The 22200-nt window shown below is 46.7% G+C and overlaps 1 protein-coding gene across 1 annotated transcript in view; it reads left to right on the forward strand.

Annotated features, from left to right (window-relative positions):
• The first annotated feature begins 15547 nt into the window (after nt 1–15547).
• PTCH1 (patched 1) overlaps nt 15548–22200 on the forward strand; it is a 68164-nt gene continuing 61511 nt past the window's right edge. The window contains exon 1 of the mRNA XM_032840519.1: nt 15548–15606. Coding sequence (XP_032696410.1) covers nt 15604–15606 — 3 coding nt within the window. The 5' untranslated portion in view covers nt 15548–15603. The remainder of the gene's footprint in view (nt 15607–22200) is intronic.

The following is a 22200-nucleotide window of genomic DNA, read 5'->3' on the forward strand; positions in this document are numbered from 1 at the left end:
AGTGAAAGGATTGAAAGAGAGGATGAATGGTGAGGCTGGAAAGCTATGGCAAACATGAGATCCACATGCTGTCACCCCACCACAGCAGACACTTCTGCTCCATCATGCCACTTTCCTGTTTGACCTGAACTGACTCAGAACCCTCCGCTCTCAGGCTATCAAAACTGGCTCTGAAATTTTCAACTACAAACTTAGTGGCTTAAAGCCACACACACGTATTATCTTATTGTTCGGTAGATTAGAAGTCTAACAGTGGGTCTCACTGGGCAAACATCAAGGAGTCACCAGGTTTGTGTTTCTTTCTGTGAACTCAGGAAAATCTGCTTACTTGCCTTTTCTAGCTCCTAGAGGCTGCCTGTGATTCTTGACTTATGGCTCCTTTCTCCGTCAAAGCCAGCGAGGGCAGCCGTGGTTCGTCTCAGATGGCATTTGACCTCTTCTCCTGTCCCCCTCTTCTACTTTAAAGACTCTACGTTGGTCCCACTCACTCAAAAAATCCAGGGTAAAATCCCCATTTCAAGGCCTTAACTTAATTATATCAGAAAAGTCTCTTGGGGAACCAGTATTTTGCTTCCCACAACTTTATTGCGTCTTGTCAGTGTCGTAATTTTTCCTCAAGTGAATCCCGATTCCGTGCCATCTCACTTATTCTTTTGAACCTGTGTAATTTTTGGAATCCTAATATTCACAAAGTGGCATAAACTTTTTACCAAAGTTGTTTCTGGGTAAGTAGGCAAAATAAAGATTTGACTAGTTAGACGTTGTGAAGGCTCTCTAATCGTAAAGTCATCTAAGCGTGTGAAGTAGACAGAGCTCCTTCCAATATGGAGATTGAGTCAGAATCTATCTTCTAAAATTAGCTTTATTATGGAGGAGTTGTCACCAGCAAACACTGGCCTGACCCAAACTAACATGGGTGAACATGTAAAATCTTTGAGCCTACAAAGAGATGTTTTCACACCTACACTCATAGAAGTGTGATTAGCAATAGCCAAAAGGTAGAAGCACCCCAAGCGTCCATCGATGGCTGCATGGATCCACAAAATGTGGCAAATCCATATAATGGAATACCATTCAGCCTTAAAAAGGAATGAAATTATCACAGGCTACCCCATGGATGAACCTTGAGGATATTATATTAATATTATTACATGAAATAGGCCAGTCATAAAAGAACACATGCTGTATGACTGCTTCTAGATGAGATACATACAGAGTAGCCAGATTTGTAGAGCCAAGCAGTAGAATGGTGGTTACTGGGAACTTGGAGGAAAGGGGAATGGGGAGTTAGTGTTTCATGGGCACAGAGTTTCTGTTTCATAAGAGAAATAGAGCTCTGGGGATGGATGGTGTGTGTGAATGTGCTTCATGCCTATCAGTGTGAATGTGCTTTATGCCACTGAACCAAATACTTAAAAATGGCTAAAATGATGAATTTTATTTAATGTGTATTTTACCACAATTCTAAGAAGGAAAATTTTCAAAAAGTGTTTAAATATCTTTGAGCCTAATTGTTTTTAAAATTGTCTGCAAAGCTGTTGCAAGGTTTTACATGCTAATATGGGAAATTTCTTTCCTATGAGGAGACACTTTGCAGGAATGCAGAAACCAGAAAGTGAAATTTGCACACACTTCCAATGCTTAACAATCTGGGGAGAAGCTACCATTGCATGACCTACTCCAGCTCCTTTGTCCTTTACGCTGAGAAAGCCCCAGGAAGTCTTTGAGTTCTGTTTTAACTTATAGGCTGTGGCATGACACCCAGGCAGTGATTACTGATTTCTGGGCATGAGCACAGGTGAGAAAGCAGGACGTTGATGGGAAGGTACTGGCAGCCAGGCTAGGTACTCACCCTTTATTCAGTAAGTGCTGGGGACCTACTGAAGGTTCCTGGCCTAGGGCTTGGTGGAAAGGAACTGAGCCTTAGGGATGGGACTTTGTTCTACTGCACAGGAACCAGGATGAAGACTATTATAATAGTCCCCGAGAGCCTAGGGCCAAAGGTTCCTGCAGGGGAAGACAATGAGTGTGAGCAGAGAGCCCTCAGATCATGACCTGAGCTGAAGGCAGACACTTAACTGACTGAGCCACCTACGCACCCCTTAGTTTATTGTATTTTTTACCATTCAAAAATGTTTAGGGGTGCCTGGGTGACTCAGTTGGTGAAGCACCTGCCTTCTGCTAGGGAAGTAATCTCAAGGTCCTGGGATCCCGCTCCTTGCTGAGCAGGGAGCCTGCTTCTCCCTCTCCCTCTGCCTGCCGCTCCCCCTGCTAGTACTGTCTCCTTGTCAAACAAACAAATAAAATCTTAAAAAAAAAAAAAGATCAGTGCTCCTTGCCCTTTAAAAAAACATTTGCTTTTTTGGGTTAAAGTATGCCTTTCTTTTCTCTTACAGACTGAATTTCCTACTTCTGTTAAAAGGCTTTCTTAAGTCCCTAGGTCATGTTTTACGTCCCCTAAATTATATTATTTTTATTGTTTTCCTTTTTATATGTAAATGCTCTGTCTAGAATTCATTTTTGCAAATGCTTGAGATAGGGACCCAACTATATTTTCTTCCAGGAGATAGCCACTTGGGTCAGCACGATCACATTAAGTCTTTCCCACCAAAGTCAGTTATCTGTTATCAGTCATCAGTTATTTAATTTCTTTGCCAGAAATTAAACTTTCATATTTTCAAGAATTTGTTCTGTGTTCCTTTTTTTTTAGGATTTTATTTATTTGGGGCACCTGGGTGGCTCAGTGGGTTAAGCCTCTACCTTCCGCTCAGGTCATGCATGGTCTCTGTGTCAAATAAATAAATAAAATCTTAAAAAAAAAAAAAGATTTTATTTATTTATTTGACAGAGAGAGACACAGCAAGAGAGGGTACACAAGCGGGGGGTGGGGGTGGGAGAGGGAGAAGCAGGCTTCCCACTGAGGTGGGAGCCCGATGCCGGGCTTGATCCCAGGACTCGGATCATGACCTGAGCTGAAGGCAGCCACTTAACAGTCCGAGCCACCCAAGTGCCCCTATTTCTGTGTTCTTGATTCCTTTTTTGGTAAATTATCTGGTTTTCCTTATGATTAGGAGAAGCAAGCTTGAAAAGCAAGTTAGAACATAAGCATGAACCCAGGCTCTGTCTCGAGAATCTCTCAGTCCTTTATGGGAAGAGAAGGAGGACGACAGAGGATCAGACACCTGTGACTAGTCTGGAGGTGGGAAAAGGGGGCGGTTTGGGTGATGTGGTGTTTCATATTCTTGGGAAGCAGCCATATGGTACCAGCCAGTTTGATGAGAAGTCAGGAAAACAACTGATCCAACAGGAGGCCAATAACTCAAAACCAGGAGAGCCTCAGCTGTGAGATGAAGAAGAAAAGGAGATGAGAGTCTGGGCCATAAACACCCACTCTCTGATACTGAGACAATTTCTGTCCCATTTGGGGAGCATTTTATAGTCTTCTTTGCTAGGTAAGCAACCAAACTTGGAATATTGGGATGAGTCAGTAAGATGAGCTGCTGAACCTGGGAAAGAGACAGGAGAGAGGTGCAGATCACGGCCAAGGATAGCCCCATGTAGCTACCTACAAAGACCAAGCTCCCCAGGCCTCTTCCCTTTCCCTTTAGGCCACGTCTAGATATTGGCCCTCAAGTCTTAGCAGGCATCAGCATCATTTGGAGGACTTGTTAAAAACACAGATTGCTGGGCCCCAGCCCCTGAGTTTCTGATTCAGTGGGTCCAAGGTGGAGCCTGAGAACGTGCATTTCTAACAAATGTCCAGGGGATGTTGATGCTGCTGATCCAGACACTCTACTCTGAGGACCACTTCTCTAGACTTTAACACCAAAATCATTGATAATTATACTAATGGCTAATCCTTTAACTGCAAAATGACCAATGCCAGAGACATTTAAAACATTAAATTATTAAAACATTAAAAACTTATTTGTAAATTAGTTTCTGACCCCTTATGCAGAGTTGATGTCATCTCTGTGCACGCGGCAGAAGGGACATTTGAGTTGCACCTTCAAGGATGTATGTACAGGTAGAAGGTACAGGAAGGAAAGAGAGGGAAGGGCAGAAGCAGAGGAAAGTGAAAAAAATCAGAAAACCACACATAATTCTGTTTGGTTCAGGAAGAGCAGCAGGGTGTGGAGATACAGCTGGAGAGGAAGGCAACTGACCAATTCACCAGGGATCTTATAAACCACACCAAGGAATGCGGACATGGTGTTGGTAACTCCTTTGGATAATGGAAAGGGAATCATCAAAGGTAATTTCTGGCTGGACCACTTGTTAATGGAAGACAGAGGAGCAGGTTTGGAGACAAAGAATTCAGCCGGCGCAGGTGGGCAGAACATGTTCAGTTCTAGGCACCTGGGAAGCATCCACGTCCAGGAGGCAGCCAGATATAGAGTCTGACGTTCAGGTTAAATGGCTGAGAGGGGTATTGGGGTGCCAGTGGGCTCACTGTCCCATCTACAGGAGTAAAAGAGGAAGCCACAAAAGGAACTGAGGCCAGCCACAGGCCCTGAGAACTTTAATCTTTTGGGAGTGGACGGAAGAACAGGAATCAGCAAAGGAAGCTGGGAACAGTCAGAAAAGTAGAAACAGAACAGAGGCCAAGGCAGGAGAGGAGAAGTTTTCCACTACATGCTGTGTTGCATGCATGAGTGCATCACCAAAGACTGTCAGAAATGCTTCAAGGTAACAACCTGTCAGTCCTCACTCAGCACAGCCCTGCTGGCCAAGGAGGCTGAAGCCCAGAGCATTGTCTCCAGCCACAAAGCTGCCTGAGCTGGAACTCCTGGAGTGGAGTAAAGTTGGGATTAGACTACTGGGGTTCCCATTGGCCTCCAGCACTTGCTGCTCCATCATGACAGTGTAGCGTAGCCTTGGCGGTGCCCCATGTCTGGGGCCAGCTGCAGTGGCACACCTTGAAGAAGGTTCCATGAGTTGCCTGGGGGAGGGTCATGTTTCACTTGTAGCTCGTTGGTGTTGAGGGTATAAGACAGAAAACAGACTCCAGGAATCCTAAATCTCTGTCTTCGTGATATTGAATGTGTCTCTTCTTTTTGCAGCTGGTGCGCTATTTTAATGGTGTTTGAGTTGACTCAGGGGGCATATTCTGCAAATTAGAGCTTCAAAATTCCATGATGTTATGGGTTGAATGGTGTCCCTCAAGAAAGAAATGTTGAAGTCCTAATCCCCGGTACCTCAGAATGTGACCTTATTTGGAAATAGGGCCATTGCAGATGTACAGATGAGGTCATACTGGAACAGAGTGGGCCCCTAGTCCAAGGACTGGTATCATTTTTTTTTTTTTTAAGGTTTTTTTTTTTTTTTTTTTTAAGATTTTATTTATTTGTCAGAGAGAGAGAGGGAAAGAGAGCAAGCACAGGCAGAGAGAATGGCAGGCAGAGGCAGAGGGAGAAGCAGGCTCCCCGCCGAGCAAGGAGCCCGATGCGGGACTCGATCCCAGGACGCCGGGATCATGACCCGAGCCGAAGGCAGCTGCTTAACCAACTGAGCCACCCAGGCGTCCCAAGGACTGGTATCCTTATAAGAAGACAACAGACACAGAGACAGACACACAGGGAGAATGTCATGTGAAGATGGTGGCAGAGACTGGAAGGGCACATCTACAAGCCAAGGAATGCCACAGATTGCTGGCCGTCAGTAGAAGCTGGGAGAGGGGCCTGGAACAGATTCTCCTTCAGAGCTTGTGGAAGGAAACAACCCTGCCAAGATCTTAATTTCAGATTTCTAGTCTCCAGAATTGTGAGAGAATAAATTTCTGGTTTTTTAAGCCATCTTCTATGTGGTATTTTGTTATGACAGCCCTAGGAAAAAAAAACACACACATAGGAAATTAGAAATCCATTTACATTATCATATGACATTTCAGTATGATATTCATCAAAGCAAAAAAAAAAAAAAAAAAGGAAATCTGTCCAAGGAATTTGTTAGATTCTTTGAGTATAATTTCAACAAATGTAAATTTTGTCTTTCTTTCAACTTTATTGACAAATAAAAGGGTAACATATTTAAGGTATGTAATGTGATGATTTGATATAGGAATATATTGTGAAGATAAACCCCAACAAGCTAATTAACATCCACCACCTCACATATTTACTTTCTCTGTGTGTGAGAGAACGTGTAAATTCTACTCTCTCAGCAAATTTCACTTACACAATCCAGTGTTCTCCACTGTAGTCACTATGTTATACATTAGATCCTCAGACCTATTTATCTTTTAACTGAAAGTTTGTATCCTTTTACCAGTCTCTCCCTATTATTCCCACCCACCAGCCCCTGGTAACCACCTCCTCTGTTTCTGGGAGTCCCACTTTTATTTATTTATTTATTTATTTATTTTAGGTTCCACAGATAAGCGCTACTATGCAGTTTTTGTCTTTCTTTTCCATCTGGCTATTTTATTTAGCATAATGCCCTCAAGATCCATCCATGTTGCCCCAAATGGCAAAATTTCCTTCTTTTTAAAAGCTGAATAATACTCCATTGTTTATGTGTGTATATGTATAGATACACACACACCACATTTTCTTGATCCATTCATCCATTAATAAACATTTAGGTCATTTCCATACTTTGGTTATTGTAAATAATGCTGTAATGAACATGGGAGTAGCACAGATATCTCTTCAAGACAGTGATTTCATTGCATATAAACCTACAAGTAGGATCGCTGGATTTCATGGTATTCCTACGTTTAATTTTCTGAGGAAGCTCCATACTTTTTCCAGAGTGGCTATACCAGTCTGCATTCCCAACAACAGTGCACGAGGGTTCCATTTTCTCCACATCCTCCCCAGCACTTGTTATGTCTAACCTTCTTCTTCTTTTTTTTTTTTTTAAAGATTTTATTTATTTATTTGACACAGAGAGAGAGATCACAAGTAGGCAGGCAGAGAGATGGGGGGGAAGCAGGTCCCCTGCTAAGCAGAGAGCCCGATGCGGGGCTTGATCCCAGGACCCTGAGATCATGACCTGAGCTGAAGGCAGAGGCTTAGCCCACTGAGCCACCCAGGCACCCCATGTCTTACCTTCTTGATAACAGCCATCCTACCATGTATGAGGAAGATAGCTCAGTGTGCTTTTGATTTCCATTTCAACAGGTATAAATTTTGCATGCTTAAAAAATGTTTTTAAATTTCTATCAACCACTCATACAAAGTGTCAAATCATGGCACCCTGAAAGAATTTCAAGATCTTATCGGTTAAACATCTTGAAGAGATTATTATTCACATCTTACTCTAAGACGTTTCCTCAGAGTCATTTTAGGTATAAAAGCTGACAGAAAAAAAAAACCGGAAGCAGTTCAGTTTTCTCAATGAAACACTTGAAAAGGTTTCATTTGGAAATTTTACACAAATTTCAGACCTAATATTTTCTCTGCCTATTTATTTATCTATTTTACTTATATTTGTTATAATTTTATAATAGAAAAAGAGGTAAAATTTCCAAATTCCCCCCAGGTGATTGCTTTCAAATCCCCTCTAGGTTAGTCCATTGTGTTATACCAATATTATCATTCTTCCCACGTGTATCATATCATAAAAAAGTTAGAAAGCACTGGAAACACCAGCAGAGGGGTACCAAGAAATGATTGATGAGGCCAGATAGAATTATATGCCTGCAGAAGTGGGGGGCACTGAACTGAGTGGGCCACTCTGTGGAGGGCGGGCTGGTAGCCTATTTCAAATCACAATGGCTATAACAGAAGTGTTCACCTGTATAAGCAAATAACGAGCTGCGCTTCTTAAGTTGCCTTCTCGACTTCCTCTAGGTCAACACTTGTTTGTAACTGAACGTTTCTTAAGCAGACTGTCAATTCACCCATAGCTAACTGACTTTATCATAAAACATCCTATCACATGCAAATCCACAAGGGCAGAGAGTTAAGGTTGCCATATTATGGATTTTTACTGTTACATTTATAACTCCTCCTAGTGTTTGTAGTAAATGAATAATACTGCTCTACACACGAAGACTAACTGAAATGTCATTGTAAGATGATCCATGGAAGGACTGATATTTTTTTTAAACCCAGGTTTGGGCCCATGAAGTGCCATCGAATTCACACATTGCTCTGATGTTCAGCTCTGACAGCCTCATTCCCTTGGAAAAGATGACTCGGGGTTTCTAGTCCGTCCCTAGGGTGTCGTGTTGATACAGGGAAACACGAAGGTGGTAGCATAGACTTTGGCCGAGGTGGGGTCCGGAAGTAGGGGCTTCCAAGGACAGGATTTGCCCTGGGGGTGCCTCTGGGTCTCCTCCTCCCCCTTCCATGAGAATGGCCTTTCTGTCTTTCTTTGTTCTGGTCTGCAGCCCCTCTCTTCCCTTCCTCAGCAGCCCCCTCCCCACATTCTGCCCTTCCAGAAGAAGGGCTTGGGCTCACACTCCCTCTGTTCCCGTACCTGTCGTTTGTTCTTTTTCATACCCTGCTAGACCAGGAGTCTGTCTAGGACTATGATGGTGTCTTTTTAAAAAATGTTTTTTATTATGAAATAGATCATACATTCAAAAGTGTGTTTGTCACCTGTATGTACATTTTCAAGAACAACAATAAAATGAATTATTATTTTTTTAAGTAGCCTCCATACCCCACGTGGGACTTGAACTCACAACCCTGAGATCAAGAGTCACACACTCTACTGACTGAGCCAGCCCAGTGCTCCAGAATGAATTATTTTTGACTTTCCAATCCCTTTGCCTCCTGCTCTCCCCAGAAGTAATTGCTTCCCTGAGTGGGTTTGTCATGCTCTTGCTTTTCTAAGTAGTACCTGGTTTTGTCATTTGCATAAAGGGAATTTACATATGCATTTTTATGAGACTTGTTCCTGACCCAGATATTTCACCCAAGATGTTTGCAAGATTCATCCTTGTTGCTATAAGGTAGCTAGGGCCCCCATTTATTTTCACTTCTTGGTAGAATTCCATTATATGAATTCTCCACAGTTTATCTTTGCTACTTTGATGGACTTTTTTTTTTTTAAGATTTTATTTATTTCTTTGAGAGAGTAAGCATGAGAGGAGAGAGGTCAGCAGGAGAAGCAGACTCCCTGCTGATCAGGGAGCCTGATGTGCAACTCTATCCCAGGACTCCAGGATCATGACCTGAGCCGAAGGCAGTCGTTTAACCAACTGAGCCACCCAAGCACCTGCTTTGATGGACATTTTAGTTGTGTCCATTTTATACCATTACAAATGCTGACGCTGTAATGTTCTTGGATGCCCCTCAGGGGTGCCATCTTTCTCTTAGACATATATCTAGGAGTGGGATTCAAACTCCTAGGCAATGCCAAATTACTTTCCAAAAGCAATCTTAGAGTTCCCATTGTTTCAATCTTGTTCACACTTGCTATGGTCAGACTTTTAAATTTTGCCAACCTGATGGATATGAAATAGTATTTCACGGTGTTTTTAAGGAAGGTGGTTTTTTTCATTCCCCATTCCCCAGTACCTAACAGAAGACTGCATGTTGTAGGAGCTCGAGAATCTTTTACCTGATGAATCAACAGCAATAATGCAATGTGACAAGTACCGTTAGAGAGGAGAATGTTAACATATTTGTAAATTAACCGTCCCTTAATTCTTCCAAGCTAGTTGCATATCAGGATAGCCCAGGTAGCCCTTTATTTTCTCACTGACATTTTATTATGAAAAACTTCAAACATTCAGCAAAGTTGGAAAGATTTTATAGTCAATACCCAACCGGAATCCTACCAGTGGCATTTTACTACACATGTTCTAAGGAGATTCTTTTGAAAAAATGTCAGTTCCCCAGGGCTGAGATTCTGATTCTATAGCTCTGGGATGGGAGCAAAGACTCTATTTTTGTTTCTTCATTTTTGTTTTTAAACTCCCCAGGTGATTCTGATGAGCAGCCAGCCTTGGAAACCATTGCCTGAAGGAACTCGCTGCAATAAATAAAGAAGACAGATTTATAATTAGCCTAGCAGGTCTCATTCTTTGTGGGGGATTAAAGTTCTGCTGGGTGCCTAAAGCCATTTTCTTAGACCACCAGCATTCCTAGGAAATGTGTCACCTGTGTCAGATTTGTGGAGGTGTTCCTGGGAGGTGGCAGGTCAGGTCCTCCTAGCACCAGAAGCCAAGAAGCACCCAGGTCCTGTCCATCCCACTCCTCCCTCTGAATGTCGCAGGAACCTGTCCTTCAGATCCTTGCTAGCTCCTTTCAACATCTGGGTGTTTTTAGGGGGCTGTACTGTATACCGTGCCCTAATTCTTACCTTGAAGCTCTAACCCCCAGTACCCCAGAATGCGACTGTTGGCATTAAGGTCTTAAGAGGCAATTAAATGAAAATGCAGTCATATGGTGGGCCATAATCCAATATGACTGGGGTCTTTACCAGAAGAGGAAATGTGGGCACAGACACACACAGAGGTAAGATCATATAATGACACAAGAAGAGAGAGAGGGGCCCCAGAAGAAACCAACCCTGATAAGACATTGGTCTTAGACTTCTAGCCTCCAGGACTATGAGGAAATAAATTTGTTGTTGAAGTCCCCAGTTTATGGTACTTGGTTATGGCAATTCCAGCAAGCTAATCCAGGTAAGGAGGGGAAGGCGTCACCCCTGGGGTCAGATGGCAAGGCAGGCAGACCCGGGTCTCTACTCCCCACTCCCACAAACACAGGCCTCTATCAAGGACTGGGCATAGTTGCAGGAGAAGGCGCCCCTGGCCCCAGGGCCCTCCCCATGGGGCTGCCAGGATCTCTCCAGGCCCGTGCTCCTCAGAGAGGTCTTCCTCACAGACACAAGGAGGGGAACTCTCTGTATATGTGAGGGGTCTTCAGAGCTACCAACAGTCCTGCTCGAGTGGCCGAGTAGCCCCCAGAACACAGTATAGTGACGAGGCTCAAGGATGTTTCACCCTTCCCACCTCAAACCTTCCCCCTGAAATCTCACCCACATGGAGCCTTTGCTTCTCACACTCCTCTCACTCACAGCATGAACATAAATCCTGGCTCACTTCCCCGGAGTTTCCATCAGGTAGCACAGGTAAGCACGTTCTGGTTTGTGCCTCTTCCCACCCATCTCAATCAAGACAAATGAGGAATTCTGAGTGGCAAGAATGCCAATTCTGTAAAACAGCATTTTGGGTCAGGCAGAGGCTGTTTTTTAACATTGACTCCATTGACTATGTTTGTTAGCCTTCCTAGATACAATTAGAACCTTGTAGTAAGTTTTCTGACCTGCTTGATTGTGATACGCTGTTTGTTTCTCCTGGCCCTGACCCCATACCGTCACTGTCACTGTCCCTGTCCCCATTGGCCTGCCTGGCCACACCTGCTTCCCATGGTTTACAACTCTTTGGCATTTCCTTTCTTACCACATTCATCATGGGCAAGGCTTGTCCCCTCTGGACCTTCCACATAGGGACTGTCATCAGAAGAAGTCCTACGTGGACATCAGTTGCCAAGAGTAAGCAACTTGCTTTAAGTTTCATTTTTTGAGGTATGGGTTCCACTGGTATCTTTCTCTTCCTGTTTTTTCTTGTCCTGAGATTGCTGTCCCATCTCTGGACACGCCAGTGCCTCTGTGAGCCTCCCCATTCAGCAATGGGGTCCCATGGAGCCTTCAGTTTCAGACTTTCCAGATCTCACCCCACCCCTTCTGTTGGCAAGCCGTTTGTTAAGATTTTTCCGTGCTGCAATCCTGCTTTACCTCTTCACTTCAGACAGCATTCCTTTGACTGTTTCAGTGTATCGCAGCACTGCTATTCAGTTGCTCACCCAGCCTCCTAATTCCAACCAACCACCTTTAAACATTCCCTACCCCTCCAGTCTTCAAAGCCCTCATTCTCCAAGTTGGCTTGGCTGGGGGTATCTTCCTGACAGGAAGGAGGCAGGAGGTGAAGTTGGGTGATCATTTTAGAATTGGAATCCCGACACTGAGCAAACTGCTTTTTATGAGAGCTCGATCGTCTGATCCAAGATCAAAGGACGGATGCACCCAAGATGAGTGTGTGCAAGAGCGGTGGATGGCTTCTTAGATGTGGACAAATGTTTCCTCTGAACCCTCAGTTATCCATGTGAAGGGTTCCAGTTGCTGGAGGTTGCTCTGAGAGAGGGATTGAGTGAAAGTGTTTGGCAGGAGCCAGGGAAGAGGGGGACGCAGAATGAAAACTGTGTCCATGTGCATGCGCGCGCTTCTGTGTGTACATGCGCAACAAGGGTAACAACTGTTTCTCAAGTAGCAACAGATACTCACAAACACGAGCAGAGCCAAGGGATGACCTTGCCCTGCCAGAGACTTGGTTATACCCATGCGATTTGTTTCAGACCTGTTTCAAGAAGTCCCTCTCTTGTCCCCTCTTTTAATATGTCCCTAGTGGCTCCATCAGGTCCTGCCTAATGCCCTGAAATCTCCAACTTCAGAATTATTCCTCGGGGTTTGGTTCCACAAGTCCAAGTTAACCTGCAAAAATGCTGCCTAGGTAGCCCTGGTCAGCCATTAACACCTTGATGTCAATTGGCTTATCAGACTCAGAGGCTAGAGCTGAGCTCTGTTGCCTGGAAGCCTTGTCAGTCATGGACACCTCCACGCCAAGTGGGTTATCAGACTGAGCAGCGCCATAGCTGGTTTTGCAGGAAGGGATGGGGCACAAGCAGAAGGGCGGAGGAAGCTGTTTAATGAGAACGAGCCTGCCCCAGTGGGGAGTCTCAGAGAAATGCCAGAAGGTAATGACACATGGGGCTCTGGGCCCTGCAGAACACGTATCTCAGACTTGATGTTTTAAGGTTTCTAGCATCGAAGAGTAGACGGAAGAGAGGCACAGCGCTGAGGTTATTTTCAAAAACTGATTTCAGAGGAAGGGAAAGGCAGGCTGCTCCTGGGAGAAAGGATTTCCAGTGAGTTCCCCTCCTTACTGACCTTTTAGGTTCCAACACCAAAGGTGTTCTCCCTGATTCTTTACATATCCACAGGCCAACTCCAACTACTTGCACTCAAATCAAGCCGTCTTTGCTCCCAGTTTTAAAGCATTTGACTGAAATAGGACATAATATGAACACATTCAGTCTTAACTAATGGATGCAAGATCACAAAATCTGGGGGGCTCTGTAATCTCCCTGTTCCGCACTATAAAGAGGGACAGGAAACTCACAGGGCTTCAGGCCTCTATCCTGAACAGACCCCTTCCAAAGCCAAGTACTGATTTTGGGCTTGTAATTTTGAGATCCTAAAGAAGCACATCACCCTCCTCCCCCAATCCCAAACTACATAAGCATCAGGCCCCACTAAACCTGGATCTATCTCTGATTATCAACCTTGGCAGGGTACTCAAGAAGCCTGTAGCCAAGCTTATTTTCAGAGGGCAGAGGAAGGGGATATTGGGGTGAGGGGGATGTCATTTTAATTAGGAAAAGTAAATTCCACAGGTCTGCTGGAATTTCTTTGCAAAATTAGCATACCTATCGACTTGATATTGTGGGCCATTTAAATGTCTTTTGCTAAGCTGCTTCTCTTTTTTTCTTATCCACCCTTTCTCTTTCATAGTCTAGACTACTCTATTTGGAGATGTATTTTTATCTTCCTCTTTCTCACCCCACCCAAGTTTATACCAAGGTATGAATAAAGTCTTTGATATGACACCAAAATGTAGCGTGTTTTTTTTTTTTAAGATTTCATTTATTTATTTGACAGAGATCACAAGTAGGCAGAGAGAGGGGGAAGCAGGCTCTCTGCTGAGATCATGACCTGAGCCAAAGGCAGAGGCGTTTAACCCATTGAGCCACCCAGGCACCCCAAAATGTAGCGTTTCTTAAAAGAAACATTGGTGGGTTTGTTTTTCCAATTATTATGACTCTTAGAATCCATGCTCAGCTTGGATAAATGGGTAATATCCATTTAAGACCATTTTTTACTAAAGTCAATTGGTATGAAATGACTTTCTGGTCCAGCCTAATTCACAGGGCTGCCCAGCATTCCAATGCTTAATTACTTAATGCATCTCAAACATATGCCCTCTGGAAACTCAAATAACCCAATTAAAGAATGGTATATCATCTTTGGGGGGGAGGGAGACAAATTGTGACTCCTAGGTTGTGTGTGTGTGTGTTTTAATAACACTGTCAGCCCAGAACGACATGAGGAAAGGCTGGCTTTACCTAAAAGACCAGCTAGTTAACTCTTTATATTTTCAATAAATTATCTTACCCTCCCCCCATCTGTAATTCATCTATATTCATAATGTGGACCATTTAAAATAGCACCTTGCAGCTGTGTGTGAAACACAAGTCTACCCTGCAGGGTAGAGCAGATGAAATGTTAAACACTGTGGCAGGGTCTCTCCAGAGAAGGGCTTTTCCATTTAGGGCAAGAGGCTGAGAGCCCTTCAGAACGGAGGCACTTCCGTCTAACCCCATCACCCAAGCTTTGCCTCGTTTGGGAAGGCAGCGTGGGTGGGAGCATTTGGGTGGCATACCCCAAAAACCACAGTCACTGGAAGGGAAAAAAAGCAAATATCAATTAGTAATTCCTCAGCCAGCTACCGATCTTGGTTTCCAAGGGACTCCACCTTGGTCTCTTCAGAAGCAGCAGCTTCCCAGGGACCTCGGACAGAAAAGACGAGAATCCACATACATCTTGGTGCACTAAACGTTTCCCCAGGGAGGCTCTTGTTATCGGCCTGGCTTCCCTGGCTCCCTGCCTCCCTGTCAGCCTGTGGGCCTGTCAACCAGAATGCTCCCAGCTTCTCAGGACTTCCGTGGGAATGTGAGCAGGAAAGGGCTTTGAGAATTGAGGACAGGCAAGGTGGTGGTGTTGGGCAGCGCTCTGGGCTCTCCGCATTTCCCGGAGCGCTGGGGATGCTGCAGTGAGCGTCCCTGCTCCCCTAGCAACCCCCGCCCCCGGGTTCGGGCAAGCGGCTCAATGTTAGCAAAGAACGTGGGGCTGGATGGGGGGCAGCGGTGGGAGACCGCAAGGTGGGGAAGGCGAGGTGGCGAGCCGAGACCCCCCGCCCGGCGGCCCCCCGCAGACAGGACCGCGGGGGGGCGGGGAGGGGGCTCGCGGGGCTCGGCGGAGCTCGCGCGGCTGGGCGCCTCCCAGGAAGGCGGGGAGGGGAGCGCCTGTTTACCCAGGAGGGCTGTGCTGATAGCACGTTCCTCGAGTTTACTTTGCTTTCCTTGAGTTTATTGTAAAGGGGTAAAGTTTTCGGATCTGTCACGTGACCCTGACAGGTCCTGCCTATGGCGCGGCAGACCACCCACGCCGAGGGCCATGGAACTGCTTAATAGAAACAGGCTTGTAATTGTGAGTCCGCGCTGCACTCCGCCGAAAGCCTCCGGCGGCCCAGCGCGCCGGGGTTTTTACACTTTCCGTTCCTTTTGTAAAGACGGAGGAGGAGGAGGAGAAGACGAAGACGAAGACGGAGAAAAAGACGACGACAGGGAGGACAAAGAAACCCGCAGCGACAAGGCTAGGGGGAGACGAGGGAAGACGGGGAGAAGACGGAGCAGCGGAGCACCAGGAGAGGGGGGCGAGGGCAAAAAAGGAATTGATGTGAAACCCAAGCCCAGCGTCCGCGCCATCGGCACCCGCGCTCCGGGCAGGGCTTGACGGCCGGCTATGGTGAGTGCAGCCGGCGCGGCCGCCGCCGCCTCGCCCTCGCGCCGCGTGCGCCCCGGGGCCGCGGGGTTTGCGGGGCCGGGCGCCCAGCGCGGCGGACGGAGGGTCCGGCGGGAGGGGCGGGCGCGCCGGGGCCGCGGGACTGGGTGGGCTGCGCCGCCGGGGCGCGGGAGCGCCGGCCCGCGTCTCCGCGCTCGCTCGCTCGCCGCGGGCCCCCGCCCCTCGAGGCCGGCCCCGCGGGGCGGGGAGGGGGCCGACAGCGGCGGGCCGGGCCGGGGAACGGCTCCGGGGGGAGTTCTCACGGAGGGGGTCGCCTGGGATCCAATTTTCACGCTTGAAAGGGTCGCCACCTTGGCTTCCGCTCCTCAGCCTGCTGGTGGCTCCCGACTCGCCAGCGGAGGCAGAGCTGGGTCGGAAGGGCTGGTGCGGAGAGTGACAGCGCTGGGGGGAGGGTGGGGGCCGAGGGCGCGCGCGCACCGGAGCCAGCCCTCTCGTCTCGGTGGCGCTCGTGGAGACCTGCAGGAGGCCACCGGCGCACGCTCCCGCATCCGCACGCCTCAGGGCGATACCCGGGGCTAGCCGAGCAGCACCTTAGAAACCCGGAGCGCACACATGCCCCCCGCCCCCGCCGCCGTTGGTGGGTAAAAAGGCCAGGGCTGCTTTTCTCAGTTCAGGAAGGGGCCACGGGTGGGAGAGAGGTACGTGTTGGCGCTTGCTCCCACGGCACACCAAGCCTTCTGGTGCCTGCCACCCATTAAAGAGGTCGGCGGCTAGCTGGTGCTGAGTGTGGCCTCAGGGGAGCCCTGAGGTGGGGCGGGCTGACTCACACCCCTTTAGACCCGATGCCAACCCGGGGCCCACAGGACTTCCAGAGACTGTACCTCTGGGATGACATGCTATGCCTGCAGATATTTTAGTCCGTGTTAACAATGACGCCTAGTGTGTGAATGAGCAGTCAGTCCAAAGTTTTCAGATCTCAGTTTCCAACACCTAAGAAGAACCATATGGATTGTTGTCTGTGGAAGACACCCAGAGAGACCTCTCTTTTCTAGACCTGGGAGAGAAGACTGTCTTCTTCATTTTTATCCCTCCTTCCTCCCTGGGGAGGGGAAATCTAAAAGAACCAGACATTAAAAAGACCCACAATGGGCGGCCCTAAATATTTAATAATTGTATAACTGAGGTCTTAAACTACAATAGTCCTTTTTCAGCATTCTTTGTGTTCAATTTTTTTTTTCCTGCCAGTAGTTCAACATGCAATTAATTGCCTTCACAAAGAAAGACAATGCTTTTTGGTGTCATCCTTTGTTACTGTAACTTATTATTTCTGGGTGGTACCTCAGGATAAATCGTTGCCTCAGGTGCATTGTGCCCCCATGTTGTAAAACAAGGGGCTTTCAATTGTGAGTTTGTGTGTGTTCCAGCTGTCACCCAGCTTTCTTCCACAAGGGTGTAAAATGCCTTTGAGTCCAAGATCTTTTATATTAAAATGCTGAAGTAAGGTGGACACCAATAGGCCCATTCTCAATTTGGGGTATTAGCTTCATTTCGAACTCACTGTGAGAAGTCTATCTAGTTTCTGGTTATAATCTAGTCCTAATCTAACAAGCTATTTCAACAGAAGTTCACACCATTTGGATTTATTTTGTAGGGGGGAAAAAGACTGTTTTTATAAATTGTCTTCAACTTTCTACAGATAGAAAAACTGATGAAGCAATTCAATATGGATTAAAATATCTGTCTTCCCTGTTTTTATCCTCATTCCTCTCTTCTCTCCCTCTCTCTCACACACACACACCTTTTATTTTCTCCCGCCTCTGCCACAGTGTATAAAGCCCTATTGAGACATGTAGGCGTGATGTGTAAACCGGATTAGCAGTATGAAAGAAAGACACACAATAAGCTGGAATTGTTTTACTTCCCTTTCATTTCTCATGCCTATATCTCTAATAAATTTGTTGCTCCAGCAGTGGGTCAAAGGGATCATGTTGCTCAGCTTCTTTTTCATGCAAGACCCAATGGCAGAGATCACTGAAATGAATGGTGTGCCTTCTGCCAAATGCAAAGCTTGATATAGATATATTAGATGGGGAGATAGAGATGAGGCAAGAGAGAGATGGGAGAAAAAAAATGTTCAGAGTCTGGGTCTTTCTAGACTACATCTCTACCCACTGGAGTAATGTGGCTAAGAAGATATTTGAGAAGGGGGGAAATCGTTACAAGGATCAATGCTATGTTTTCTATCAAGTTCACTCTAGGCTCTAAACATTTTCTCTGTAGTTGGTGACCAAAAGCTTTGGCACCGCATAAAGTCTAATTCCCCTTTCCAAGCTAGTATTTGAACCTGGAGTAATAAATGTGGGGATTTCTGGGACCTTCTCAGGACATCTCTCCTCTGCCACCCTCTGCCCCATCCCAAGCTCACTGCAGGCTCAAAAAATGCCAGTGCTCCTGAGTTTGTGCTGTAGACCCCTCATTTACTCCATTGTGGAATTGGGAGCAGCTTCCCATTAAAGGAGATCAGGGGTAATTAGCAGCATTATTTTGACAAGTTGGCTAGAGCTGTTCCCTTTCCTCCAGTCCTGGGGAGGAGGGAATAGGGGGAGGAAACAGAAGGTAGAAGGGAAAGGGGAGGGGAGTCATGCTCAGGGGTTTCTCATTCTGTGGCTGCTGAATCTTTTTTCCCCCGCCCCCCTGAAACCTTTTAGACTCATTTTCTACCATCACCTTTTAAGTAAATACAAAAGCTGCCAATGAGAAAATAATAAGGCATTCTTAGAGAGCCAAGAAAATGTGGTGGATAGTGGCATACTGGCTGGAACTAAGTCTAGACTCCTTATCCAAAGTACCTGCTTTCAACCACTCAGGCTCTGGTCCATCACTCATATCCTCTACCCTGGGCTCCCCACCCAGAAATAGACTATTACATCAAATCCCCAGTTCCTCTCCCCATCCCAGGCACACTCAACAGGCACACTGTGGGACTTAATGTGACATTTGCAATTCTTTGCATTTGTGGAAAAGAATATTAAACTCGGGCAAAATTATAACAATGCCCAAAGGTCAATTTACCAGAATACATTAACCTGTTTATTCATTTCAACTTTGCAAAAAGTAGCTAAATTACACTAGATTTTAAAGATCCATTTAGCTGGATCTGAGAAACCAGTGAAAAGTGAAATCTCACAATGGTTTCTCATTAGTCAACCAAGTCCAGCTCCCACAACTGCTTATCATTGGAATGTCCAAATACAAAAGGCAGATGTTTCATTTCAATGTTATCACTCGGATAATCCGATGTCATTTTTGAGATGTGTGTGGTATGGCCAGATATTTTAAGTATTGGAGCAGAGAAGGGGAAATATTTTTCATATTCATATTTTAAAAGTTTAAGGAAATCTGAAAACTACAGAGTCCTATGAAGTCTTGGAGCATGGTGGGAAGACCTAAGTGACAAGTGATGCATTGAGATGATGCATTCCCCTCTACTTGGAAAGGGGAAACGGAACACTCAAGGGTTGCTCCAAAGAGGGCCAGCAACTCCTACCGGTTGAAAAGGCCCCAAGCTCTCGCTTATTTGGTAACTCTCAGGAGGGGAGCCATGCTGCAGACTGGCCAGTAAAGGGACTGTCTTCCCAGCAGACACCTTCACAGGCCTGGCTCCTCCAGCCAGCCTCATCTCAGGTCTGGAGCATTCTTATGGTTAGTTGAAGTTAACAAACCCGGTGTGGCGCAGCGGTCCCCTGCACAGGGCATGCATATTAAAGCCGGCAACGCTTACAAATGTAAATAAGGGCAGATTGATTAGGAACAACATTATCGCTGGGAATGTCGCACTCGCATGCATCAGCAATGAGGCAAATTGGGGGCAGCCTCAGCCCTGACCACCCAAGTCGAGCAGGCTTTTACACTGGCTCCTCTTCCCTTTCTTAAAACGTTACAGAAACAAGGCCAATTAGATCCTCAAAGTAATTCATCTCTGTGTATGAAAAAAGCAGACCACAGGGGAAGCGGCGGGTGGGGGTGGGGAGATTAAGATAGCGCTTGTTAGAGCCCAGGCTGGGGACTGCGTCCTGGAACAGATCGGTAGAATTTACAGGCCGGGACTATTGTCTGAGATGCTGAAAAGTTAACCTATCAAACAGCGGGTGAGGAGGCTGAGGGCGCTGAGAACCCGGGAGATCAATGTTCCAAACGTTTAGGAATTAAGTCAAACTAAGGAAAATGAGCCCGAGTGGAAAAGGCTTTGCCACTGAAATGGTGCACACGTAGCAGCAGTCAGCACAAGAGGATATGCAGCTGCGTGCAGAGAGTAATAAGGAACCATGATGAGTACACAGCCTATAATTTCATTTTAGAATTCCATAATCCAAGCAGCTAAACTGAAATTGCTGTAAATAAAAGACTGGGAGGCACAACTAATGTTTTGGTCTAAAATGCTGCAAAGGAATTTGAAGAGACAAACGTAGCAACCTATGACTAACATGATTACCTTGCTATATACAGCACGATGTAAATACAAACAGACTGACACGTAAAACTAGGGGTACAACCCCCAACTCTCCAAAAAATAATTTCCAGCGGCAAGCATGTAATACTTTGACTTGAAACGTCTGCAGAACCACTCAGTAAGAAAAATTGGAATAAATCTCCTTTCCTACTTTATGTTCTTTAGCAAACATAACAAAAATCAGGATATCGCTTCAAGATTAAACTTGCTACGTGTCGAGCCCCATCCTCTTGCGATGTTATTTATTAATGTGTCATTTTAATTGCACGGTCCTTGCCTTCGCTTCTGGATTTTAACAGCCCTCCCAGAGCGGCGCACACAATCACGTGCTCCTCCGGAGTTTTGAGTTTTGAATTTCCGCGCTGGCCCGGTACTCCGGTCCTCCTCTTGATCTCTTAAACACCCTCAGACACTTTGCTGTCTTTGTCTCTATCCTACGGGACACCCTTCCCCGCCCGGGGTACCGCACACATTCCGCTGGTTTGGAATTCAGGAGACAGGGCCTCCCACGAAACCAGGAGGGAGGAAAAAGCTAGAAGGAAGGTGGTGAGGCTGGAGAGAGAGGAAGGAGAAAGGGGTGAAAGAGGAAGGAGAAAGGGGAGAGGGAAAGAAGGAGGGAGGGGGAACCGCCAAAGAGGAAGGAAGAGGGCGGGGAGGGCTGCCGACCAGCCCCCCGAGAGAGCCGCGTGGGCTGCCCCGGTGGCCTGCGCGCCCCGCTGCATTCCCCTCCCGGCCGGGGCCGCGGACACCCGGCAGCTGAAGGGGAAGGGACCCGTGCGCTCGGCCATTGGCCGGCAGCGGGGAGGCCGCGCGGACATTGGGCAACGTAAAGGGGCCGGACCGCCTTCAGGAATGTACTACGGCGCGTCCGGCACGTCCGTCCGCGCCGGCGGGGTGCGAGCCTCGTCTGGCCTCCCGGGAGGCCGCGCTGGAGACTTGGAGTCCGCCCAGCACGAGCCAAGCGCACCGACTTCCCTACCTGCTCCGCCTGGGCCGCGCGGGGAGTCCCGGAGTTCGGGTGCGCGCGCAGGCGGACGCACGCGCGCGCGCTCAGGCCTGCTGGCTGCCCAGCGCGCGCAGCCCAGGCCCGGCCCTGGGTCACGTGGTCGCGTGGGCTCCGCCTTCTCCCCCCGCTCCTCCCCCTTTCCCTCCATCTGGGTTTCTTTCTTTCCTTTCCTTTCTTTCTTCTTTTTTTTTCAATGAACACACACCGTGTGCATCTTAAAGCCACACTGCCCCATTTCCCGGCTGCAGTCGGCTTCTAACTGCGCGGGTCCCCCTCTGCAGTTCAACCACGTTTTGAAAAAAGAAAGGGAAAAATAGTAAAATGAAGCAGAATCGAGAGTTTGTGGGTCTGGTCCCTATCTCAGGGAGGATTTCATAACTTTCAAACAAGAAAAACAAATTACGCTCTTCAAAAATTACATTTTTAAATAAAAAGCGGAACTATGTAGGTAGTTTAATTTGTCTCTGGCCGCAGGATCCACTTCAGAGGGTCGCGTGTTTTCTTCCCCAACGGGAAGCGAATCCCCGGGATGTCTCGGTGACACTGGCCGCAGTGTGCTGACAAGTCCTCGCAATCAGCGCACAATTTGTTTCGAATGAATCCAACATCAAAGCCTTTATTCTCCCCAACGTCACGCTATTATTAAATATAACAGGATGTGTACCAGTTTGGGGGAAAAAAACGTTTAAAACGGACTTTAAATAATTTAAACAAGGACATACGGGTAAGAAAAGGGGGAGTCCAAATGAACCCCGAATAGTCAGGGAAACTTTTTTCTCTTTCTCAATGAAACAATTCCGTTGCTCCTGGTTGTTAAAAGGATTCTGTTGTTTCTCTTTTACATATGTCACATTAAAGATTCAAATAAAAACGCCTCTGCCTCCACAAGATTGCTTCGGTGTCTGGATTCCACATTTTTAAAAAACTGACTCCTTCAAACGGGGACTGTGCTGCCTTGGGTTTTGGGGTGGGGTGGGGGGAGGATTTTAAGAAAGGGTGGCTTTTCCCAACGTCCTTACTCTCCTCTTTAACTTTCCATTTTGTTTATCTTAATGCGAGGCGTTGTTCCCTGCGAGAGCCT

This window comes from Lontra canadensis, unplaced genomic scaffold (genome assembly GCF_010015895.1).
Source record: "Lontra canadensis isolate GAN:19392208 unplaced genomic scaffold, GSC_riverotter_1.0 scaffold113, whole genome shotgun sequence".
Lineage (NCBI taxonomy): Eukaryota > Metazoa > Chordata > Mammalia > Carnivora > Mustelidae > Lontra > Lontra canadensis.